Source organism: Montipora capricornis, chromosome 8 (genome assembly GCF_036669925.1).
Source record: "Montipora capricornis isolate CH-2021 chromosome 8, ASM3666992v2, whole genome shotgun sequence".
NCBI classification, from domain to species: domain Eukaryota; kingdom Metazoa; phylum Cnidaria; class Anthozoa; order Scleractinia; family Acroporidae; genus Montipora; species Montipora capricornis.
In genome coordinates, this window is record NC_090890.1 from 11,200,105 (window position 1) to 11,210,104 (window position 10,000).

Genomic DNA, 10,000 nt, shown 5'->3' on the forward strand with positions numbered 1-10,000 from the left:
CTTCCATATATATACTTGCCCACTAATATTTATAAGTTATAACAACACCAGCAACACAGTACATGCAGCTTCTGTTGTCATAGCAACAGCATACGCATTCCCCAAAACACATTTATTTATTCAAAGGTATCTCTGGTCCATGTACAGGACTCATTGATCAATAATTATGTAAACTGAAGGAACATTGCAAGTCTCAAAACAAAACTTGAGACTTGCTTTCCAATCCTATTTAAAATCTTCCATTTTCAAGTCTTGAATTGAGTTGACCTCTACACTGTACAAATCACTGAAAACATTGAACACCTTTACACAAACAAGGAGATAATCATTCTCATTACCAAAAATGCAGCATTACGCAGCATATGAGTAATCCCAAGTGTGCTTGGCGTCTCATGACGACTGGCAGCGTTGATAAATAACCCTACTCTACTCTTGGGAGAATAGGTTTCTAGTGAAACAACCTTCAGACCATTTTGTAAAGTAGAAACCTGCAAAAGATGACAAAGCATGAAATCTCCATGATTAGCAATATTTCTTTCTTCCCTTTTTTTTGTCAGATGACTGATTTGTACTTACTAAAACTCGCCATACAAGCCCTAAAAATAGGCAAACAATGCATACATGTGGTAGTGCAGTAACCTACATGTACATGTGCACAGCGCTTTATTCCATAATCTGCAATTGAGATGCGTTTTGTTTTCCAGGAGACTCAAGGTTTGTCTTTGCGTAACATGTAGCTCTAATTGTACACGGTATTGTTTTGGTACCATAAATCACAGAAGTGCCATGGTAGATGTCTTACGTAAATAGCCGGACCCTGAGAATACATGCGGTTACTCAGTAAAATTCTAAACCCGGAAAGATTTAAGAAAATAAAAGGGAATCGAGATACATTGGCTTTGAGGGTGACATATTAACCCTTTAACCCCCGTGGGGTTCCCCATTGACGAGTAAAATCGTCTGGCGTTAGACAGAGTAAAATCTATAAGTGGCACTCTTGGGAGTGAAAGGGTTAATCATTTTCAACCTCCCTTCTTTGCACCTCAAGTTTAAGTGTGTCTGAGCTTTTGTTACCTTTCCAAGACAAATGTGCACTGAAGTCAAGTGCTGTTGAGCGTGGTTAGTATCTGGATGGGTCACCTAAAAATGTACGACTTGCCGTGATAAACATAGCACCGAAAATTCTATTTTAACGCTCAAAGATGTGAACTAAGCAAGGTACAGATTTTGTTAGCCTGCTTTATACAAAACAAATATTGATGAAAAAGTAAATAAATATTGATACACAGTTTTTAGGAAGAGCAGAAGCAAGTTTTCAGGAAGTGTCGATTGAGAATGAAATATAATTTTTGGCCTTAGCAACAACATTTGCGATGTGAAAACAATACAAAATTACGATCGACGAAAAACATTTTGGGAGATTTTTGCTATGTTCAATTTTTCTATCATACTTTTGGCTACTCAAGTAAATCGCAAAATAGAAAGTGACATCAAATTCAGCTGGCACTGTTTTCATGTTATCTTACACGTTTACTCGTGAAACAAAGGATAAATCTGTGTCAAAATGATGTCAACCCACTGGGTTTCTGTTTTCTTAGTTTGGTATTTTCTCTTTCAAGTGTTTTAAAGATTGACAAGAAATGTGCGAATTCAACACAAAGATCACAATCGCCCATCTCTTGAGGTTGACCATTGTTTCCAAGTCCAAAATCTACTCTTCTAGATTAGGTTATGTATCAAATTCCATCGTTTTGGAAATAGCAGCTGCTTTATTATTAATCAGCGTCACAAATTCTTGCCAATTTTGGAGCTCATTTTGTTGAAACTCAAGCATGCTTTCAACAGACCTGTTTATGTTCGTGAGTTATGCACGCGCTGCGGGCCTATTGTCACCACAGACTCACACAACCCGGTGACATACAAGTAGTGTGTAGGGGCAACCCTAAAACCCTGAATCCGGAATCCGGAATCACAGGTCATTGTTTTACCAATACACAGAGTAAAAAATATCCTAAACATTCATAAAAGCTAACCTTAGGCCTAATTAGGCCTAAACAAACGTTTTTAGGCCTAAGGTTAGCTTTTATGAATGTTTAGGATAGTTTTTACTCTCTGTATTGGTAAAACAATGACCCGTGATTCCGGATTCCGGATTCCGGATTCCGGATTCCTGGTTTTACGGTTGCCCAGTGTGTAGTGAACTTACACCACAAAGAACCGCACATGCATGGCCACACATTGGACCTGGGCCACTTACACTAAGTTTTGGATTTGGGCAGTAAAGACTTTTAATTTATGACAAACCTGAACTGATTGAGAAGGAAGACCAGCAGAGTCCGCACTTCCCGTTTGGAAATCTGACAACGGTTCGTTCAAGGGAGAGGCAGCATTCGCATACAATCTTTTCTACAATGAATAATAACAACTGTTCGAATTTTATCACATAACCTGTACCACAACATTAAACGAGATTAGAGTACGTAAGGCTTAATATCACAAATATACCATGCTAGAAATGGTACGCAGATTTTTCTTCGCCTTGAATAGGGTGAAAAATTCAAAATGGTACCAAAATACCAAGCAGAAACAATGTTAACTTACCACAGGTGATGTTCTACAACTCACATTTCGTGTAACTAATGGCAAACCCCTCCATAAAGGTAGCATTTTCAACCCCTTTCCCTCAAGATTTCTACTCTAGTCCAAAGACCGGGTACAAGTAGCCCATAATAGTTCACAACAAACAACCGCTGATCAGTTTCAGCGCGGCTTTGAGGGAGCCTAAGTTCTAGAGCATTACTTCCGGAGAACCTTCCGGAGTCTGTTGTGACGCTTTGTGACGCATAAAAACCCATATTTGGGCATTATCCTTTGATCGGCCATTTTTGTCGTGTATTTTGACCGGTGAGGATTTGAACGCCATTTCACTTCTTGTTTGCACTATTTATCGTACGTTCTTTCAAGCGAAGATGAATTCTAAGCATATTCGAAAAGATTCTGTCCGCCTTTGCGTTGTCTGTTGTGAAGATATTGAGTTTTACGCCATCGGTTGTTGTGATCATCCTGTGTGCCACAAGTGTTGTGTCCGAATGCGTGTCTTGGGAAAAGAAAACTATTGTCCAGTTTGCAGAACTGATTTAAAACAGGTAAGAGGAATTAAAAATGAGGAAGGGTACCTTAAATAAACGATGAATAGCGTGTAATACCGTTTTTTGACAGCTTGCAAATTATTGGCAGTTGAGTTCACCAATGTCCTCTGCACTTTAATTTGAAAAAAAAAATACAACCACGGCTGATCACCGATCATTTTGTTCAGTTGTAGCAACAGGGAATATATATATATATTTGAAGAGAATCATGATGGTTACAAGGAAACATTTCCATGCAACTCATGATTTCAATGAACAGTTTCGTTCTAAAAATAGTCAATGACGTAAGCCATATCGAACTCAATGAAGTACCTGTGGGAGCTGCTCATCGGCTTATTTAACGTACAATTGGAAGAAAATTGTCAAAGTTTTGTTCTTTGTTGTGTAGGATCCAAAGTATGCACATTATTTGTGGACATCAGCTGAAGCAAACAAAAATGCATGTAATTATAAAGCTGTCAGATTCAAAGAACATACGTCAAATTCCATTCAAGACTTGTCAGGGTTCTTGCTTCTTTCATTGAGTTTCACTCACCACCGCTTTTCTGACGCTTTGGTTGAAAACCAAATCTGTCGTTGCCAGTTTTCCCTGGCCGCGGGAGGAATGGGAAGGAAATATGGCGGACATTGTTTCAAGGGATGAGTTGGCAAAAACAAGCTGGATTGCTTTAACAAAATTAATGGTATATTTTTGAAGCGATAACATGTGCCAGATATCTTCACAGGATTGGTTAGAAGGGGAAAGCAATATTTTCTCATAAACGCAATGTCGTTTCACCTTTGAACAGACGAACATTCATTGGATAATTTCGGTAAATATTTCAGTGAAACAGGCGGTAACATTTACGTGAACAGCCAGTTAAAATAACCACTTACCGACTCTTAACAAGAACCCTGCTTGTTAATCAATTCTACCTGTAGGGCCAATAAAAGTATTTGTCAAGTTTAATCACTATTCTTTGTGTATTTTGCACCTGTAAAGGTGTTCCTGACCGATGACAATACCAGTTTTCAAAAACTTTCTTCAAGAAGGGGATCATTTGTGGCTGCCCGACAACGAGGTATTTTTTACCAGCGCAAGGAAATCCAGGCTAATGTAAAGAAACTTATGGAACACAAGTGCCAATTTTGTCCAGACCGCCCACCTGAGAGATATTTTGACCGTCTTCGTGACCACATCAAGAAGGAGCATGGAAAGTTCTTTTGTGATATTTGTGTTGCACACTTGCAGAAGTTCAGTTGGGAGTTTAAAGTATACACTCGTTCTGAATTGGCAAGGCATCGTAGAATTGGTGACGAGGATGACAAGTCACACAAGGGTCATCCTTTGTGTGAATTTTGCGAGGAACGTTTCCTTGACAATGATGAGCTTCACAAGCACCTACGCAAGAATCACTTTTGGTGTCACTTCTGCGAGCGTGATGGTTGCCAAGATTATTATGCTAATTATCTAAGTCTCCGTGTACACTTTCGTGATTTTCACTTTCTTTGTGAAGAAGGAGACTGTGTCCACGAGCAATACACCTCAGTTTTTCGCACAAAGGTGGATCTTCAAGCCCATCGTGCAGCAAAGCATACAGGAAACTTAACAAAGGCCCAAGCTCGCCAAGCTCGTCAGCTTGATGTGGACATCACCTTTGCACCCCGCCCGAGACCACAGGTAAATCAAAATTCTGTGATTTCAGGCCGTGATTTTGCGGAAGTAAAGGCCTCTGAGGAGAGGAGAGGAAAGAGAGAAAAGAGTGGAAACAGAGGGGGAGCTTCAGGCCAGAACAGGTATGTGATACAACTGTACATGAATCTTGCAATCATGATGTTATGAGTAAACTGTTGTCTGTTTGTTGGTAATTTTGCATGGTGTAAAAGAGAAAGACTCAAGGTTAAACTGATTAGCCTGATGCTTAAAAAGAGAAGGTTGATGTTCTTATGGGTAAGGCTAACCCTCTAACACTTTTTGTGAACTGTTTTGATGTGTAATTTTCAGATGTCCAGGGTTTAATGGTTCATGGGATTAGAGCGGTTTTCAACTGAGTGTCGAAAGTAATTAGCGAATTGCTTTGGTTTATGATTACTTCACTCAGTGATTGGTTCAAAGTTCTCGCGCCATTTTCTCAATCAATCAGAAGTAAAACCAAAACCAATCGTGGCTCGTGCGTGCACATTTTCCTGCGCTTTGCGTCGGCTATGTGTAATAGCTTTGAGTTTTGATTGGTTTAACATAATATTGTCATCGTCCTTTTTGATTGGCCAAAGTAATTACTTTGGTTTTGGTTTTACGACACTCATTTGAAAACCGCTCTACATAAGAGAATAATAATAATAATAATAATAATAATAATAATAATAATAATAATAATAATACAGAGATGTATCCAGAGTGCGTCATTGCGTCCTGGGACGCACTCATTTTCTTTTTGGATGCATACATGTAGAATATGGAACAAAGGGTCCAATTGGACGCAAAAAAAAATTGAATATTAATGCAAATTACGAACGCCAGGAAGAACATGCGAAAGGCATATTTCACAAGGAAATTGAACGTTCCCATTTCTCACAATGGAGAAATGTTCGAGTTCCTTAAATTTCACGGTAAGCTGTTATTTTTGGATTTTTGTAGTCAAATGATTTAATTTTGTCAACCATTATGCCCAGCGTGAGGAGTTAAGTTTTGAATTCCCACGTGTTGCGTGACATGATCTGAGCTGATTTTTAGGCGAGACAATTGGTGACACTTTCGATCTGCTGCCTGTGATATTAAAACATTTCAGCCAAAGTTCAGATTGTTGCATGCTTTCCAAGCGAATTTCAAGCATTAGTTTGCTTATCGTGAGCGAAATGACAGAGAATCCAACAGTGAAGTACGTTAAATTTTTGTTTTCTGCGACCCTGTTGATATTAATTCCGGGTGCGCATGTGTCATTGTCTCGGTTTTTGCTTTGCACGTAACTTGTCTTGTCTGTTTGTTTCGGAGTTAGCGTTAAAATTAACGTGTTGAACATGAAACTTGAATGTATTCAATCGCTTGATTATTATTAACATTGGCCATGACGAAGTCACGGCTGCACGAACCGACGATGAAATGTGTATCGATCGCTTATATTTGTCTACTCTTTGTTCCTAAATTACACCTCATGTTTTGTTAAAATAAATGATGCTCCTTTACGGAAAATTGAGATCCAGTTCTTTTTTTTTTTTTTGGCTGTGGAGATATAGATCATTTATCGACTGGAGCCAACAGTTTGTACAGCATATGGATTCCTCGAGACATTTTCAGATGTGATCGATGGAGCTTTGACAGCCCATACATTTTAATTGATGAGTCAACGGGCATAACAGTTTCAAAGAAATTGATCATTTTAAGTACATATTTGTGGGGAGGGATAAGACTTTATTTTCGTGCAATTTAGAAATCTGAAAGAGTACTGCAGCAGCAATTAAGAGGCAATAGATTGAATATTATTTCTTGAATATTAATTAGCTGGGCCCCAAAATTTTTGATAGACCCCCAAATTTTTCAAAAAGGGGTCTAGAGGACCCCCAAATTTGAAAACCTGCATACATCTCTGATAATAATAATAACAATAATAATAATAATATTATTATTATGCTTTTATTATTGTTTTAGAAGTGAGAAACTAGATGTTGAAACTGCAATGGCACTTTCCCTCAGCAACGCAAAAGATCCTTCAGATCTCCCCTCACCATCGTCCAAACCACAAGAGCCAAAAAAGTATAAGGCTGAAGAAAATAGCGAGGCTGCTGAGTTACCTTCAAGTGAAGTGGATTCTTTTGCTCACTTCCCTTCCTTGTTGGGATCTTTGGAGGTTACAAATAAAGAAGATAAGCCTATGGATGCTAAACCGTGTAACAATTCACATCTACATAGCAACGTTCTTAGTGCATCATCATCTTTGAACTCTGAGGATGACTTTCCTGCTCTAGGTACATCTGCACATATTCCAAAACAAGCACATACTATGCCTCCTGGTTTTGCTGCTGCTGCTCGTCAGCCTTCTACCTTAGCTGCATCACAACAGACTTTCCGTGCAAAGCCCCCGCCTGGTTTCGAAGAAACAGCCTGTGTGTCTGCTAAAGAAAATGTGGCACAAGCGTGCGAGGTATCAGCACCGAAACCAGAGGTTGAAGTTAATGCCAGTAATCAGGAAAGGAATCAAATTCTAGTTGAGAAAATAAGAAGACTGCTAGGGTATGACAAGTCCAAATTTGATGAGTTTAAAGCTATGTCTGGGAAGTTCCGCAAGGGTACTTGCTCTGCTAAAGAATATTATAATGAGTGTTGCAATCTTTTTGGGAAAAATTTCCAACTGGTCTTTTCTGAACTGGTTGATTTATTACCTGATGAAGAGAGACAAAAGGAATTGTTGTCTGTACACCAAGACGCCAAAATTTGTGCATCACACCAAGACGGAAATAAAAGTACTGCAGGAAAACCACATAAGGCTCGTTCCCGTGGAGTGTGGCAAAGTGGAGACACAGCTTGGAGTACAGGAATGCAAAGTAACGGTGTATCTGAAACAGATTTTCCATCACTACCTGTAGCTTCTAAAAGGTCTTACACTCAACCTAGGTACAGAACTGTCAAGAGTGGTACAGTCTTGAAACAAGCTTGGATCCGTGGAAAGTAATTTCATAGTGACTAGCTTGCGCTTGCCAACCAGATGATTATGTGACTTGAATAATTATGTGTAACTTAAAAGTGTACATGTAACTTTATTGTGTTGAAATTCAGTGGTTCAACTGGAGATTTCTTTTCATTAGATACAACGCCGCCTTCCGTTGGGCACACTGAATTATTTTTATCTCCAGTTGCGTTGGTCATGGATAAAAATACTTGCCTTGCCGTGCCTTTCAAAAATAGTTCATATTCAAAGGGTTCGTTTTGCAACTTTATATTTTAATGCATAACAACTTAAACTGGGCTTATGCAGACTAAATTTTGTTCTTTCAAGAATGGTTTTTCACTGTTTGTCGTGTATTTGAAACCCACATTTAAGAGAGTAGCGCTGAGAAAGGACTGTTTTGGGGCACAATGAGTGGCATTGTAACAACCTGGACAGAAGTCATCTTTAAAGCTGCTAATTTTCATGGGTTAACAAGAGAATATTTGCAGATACAAGATCAACGGTGAGGTCTAACTCTCATTTCTCAGCAAAATGATAAGGTTAATTAAAGATTGTTGTTAATAAAAAAAAAGAAAATACAGGTAGCCTATGCTTTGTCGGAAGTTTTTTTCAGCTGAACTTTACCTCCAATGTTCATGGATTTATCCAGTTATCTGGATTGCAGGTCATGTACCGTGTGCTGCATGTTTTCTTTTTTTAAGACAAAAGAGCAAGATGAGCAAACTTCTGGCTTTTGTTTAGTCACATCCTTTTGATTGGTACCTTGTTTTACTGTTTAATCCTTGGCAAGATAATGGGCCTGTAACAAACTGGTCACATTGGCTGATAACTGGTGAACTTAAAGCTTGGACTTTATAAATTCCAGAAATGGAAACATTGTGTTTGTCTTAGCCTGAATACAAAGTTTCAGAGAAATACCCCTTGAGGTAAAGATTTCTGACCATTTAAATACACAAAAATTCCATACTTCGGTTGTCGAACGAAAAGCCTTTGTCCTCCAGTGTAATTTTTCATGTTGACGTGCCACAAACAGAGCTCAGATCCTACTTTTATCATGGGTCAAATGAGCGAGAATGAATGTGCAGGGGTGGAAGTTTATGAGAGTTTGTTATTTCGACTTGAAAGCGGTTTGTAAACTTAGAAAAATACAAGGATTTGTATAAAAATAATTGAAGCGTGAATGAGTGGGGAAGTGTCCTTTTCCCATTCTCTATTTTCGAATAGCCCACTTTCGATATATTAAAATTCAGTCCTAAACAAAAGGCATCATCTCGAGGCTCTGGGGAATAAATATAAGGATTTGTATGAGTTTATTCCCCAGAGCCTCGAGATGATGTCTTTTGTTTAGGACTGAATTTTAATATATCGAAAGTGGGCTATTTCCTATAATACACTTTGTTTGCCCCCCAAATTTTGCATAAACTATTGTTTTCAAATGCTCTTGGGGACAGTGCATAGTCCCGAGAGCATTTGAAAACAATGGTTTATGCAAAATTTGGGGGGGGGGGTGGGGGGGGGGGCAAACAAAGTGTATTATGGGAAATTCGAAAATAGAGCATACAAATCCTCATAAATTGGCTTTTACTTCGTGTAGAAGACGCACATGACGTGACAAAAGCTTAAGGGGTCTTTAGGGATTTAGAATTCTGATTAGGTATTGTTTCACAATTTTTGTTCTATTGTTTTACGTGATGTGTGTCTTCTACACGAAGAAAAAGCCCATAAATTCTTTCAACTTTAACAACACCAGTTCAGTTTAAACGATGTACTTACGAAAATCGGCATGGTAGCATATTTTCAGCTGCTCTTTTTGTTTCTGGAAAAATAACTTCATGAAACCACAGGGAGCAGAAGCGATAAGCAAAAGCATCAAGGAATTTTACGTTACACATAGCCTGGGACCAGGCTCCGCAAATGGAGTTATGGAGCGAAAACTGACAAAAAAAAAAATGGTGAGCGAAACGAGCCGAGCGAGGAACTGGCTCGCTTCACTCGTCATTTTTTTTGTCGCCACGTTCCTTTTCGCTCCATAACCCCAACTGCGGAGCGTGGTCCCAGGCTACGTTAACGCAGAACAACTGAAATACTTTGCAAAGCAGTCGGCAGTCCCTTTGTAATAATATATATATAGCGCTGTATCCATAACAATGTCTTATGGGAAGCCTCGACCATGACATCGGTCGATACTCGGTCAATATGTCGGTTAAG

At 38.9% G+C, this 10,000-nt stretch overlaps 2 protein-coding genes and 1 long non-coding RNA gene across 3 annotated transcripts in view; 1 reads left to right on the forward strand and 2 right to left on the reverse strand.

Moving 5' to 3' along the window:
* The window catches only part of LOC138013449 (cytochrome b-c1 complex subunit 2, mitochondrial-like), a 30,331-nt gene extending 27,574 nt beyond the window's left edge, over positions 1–2,757 (reverse strand). Inside the window, exons 1-3 of the mRNA XM_068860540.1 lie at positions 2,602–2,757; positions 2,305–2,406; positions 339–488 (exon numbers count right to left, since the gene is read on the reverse strand). Coding sequence (XP_068716641.1) covers positions 339–488; positions 2,305–2,406; positions 2,602–2,667 — 318 coding nt within the window. The 5' untranslated portion in view covers positions 2,668–2,757. The remainder of the gene's footprint in view (positions 1–338; positions 489–2,304; positions 2,407–2,601) is intronic.
* Positions 2,758–2,866: 109 nt separating this feature from the next.
* LOC138013447 (E3 ubiquitin-protein ligase ZNF598-like) lies at positions 2,867–8,368 on the forward strand. The gene is made up of 3 exons (XM_068860538.1): positions 2,867–3,146; positions 4,132–4,925; positions 6,775–8,368. Exons 1-3 carry the CDS (start codon positions 2,970–2,972, stop codon positions 7,793–7,795), a joined length of 1,992 nt encoding a protein of 663 aa, XP_068716639.1. The 5' UTR covers positions 2,867–2,969; the 3' UTR covers positions 7,796–8,368.
* On the reverse strand, positions 3,478–9,945 carry LOC138013460 (uncharacterized). The gene is made up of 3 exons (XR_011125227.1): positions 9,566–9,945; positions 4,026–4,064; positions 3,478–3,571 (listed from the first exon to the last, which is right to left on the reverse strand). It is a non-coding gene; the product is annotated as an uncharacterized lncRNA (long non-coding RNA).
* Positions 9,946–10,000: the final 55 nt, after the last annotated feature.

Excerpts from the sequence above, each read along its gene's own strand:
- LOC138013447 (XM_068860538.1), top strand. The coding sequence starts at position 2,970 with ATGAATTCTAAGCATATTCGAAAAGATTCTGTCCGCCTTTGCGTTGTC. Across the intron at positions 3,147-4,131 it reads GCAGAACTGATTTAAAACAG|GTGTTCCTGACCGATGACAA; the intron begins GTAAGAGGAATT and ends GCACCTGTAAAG. Across the intron at positions 4,926-6,774 it reads GGAGCTTCAGGCCAGAACAG|AAGTGAGAAACTAGATGTTG; the intron begins GTATGTGATACA and ends TTATTGTTTTAG.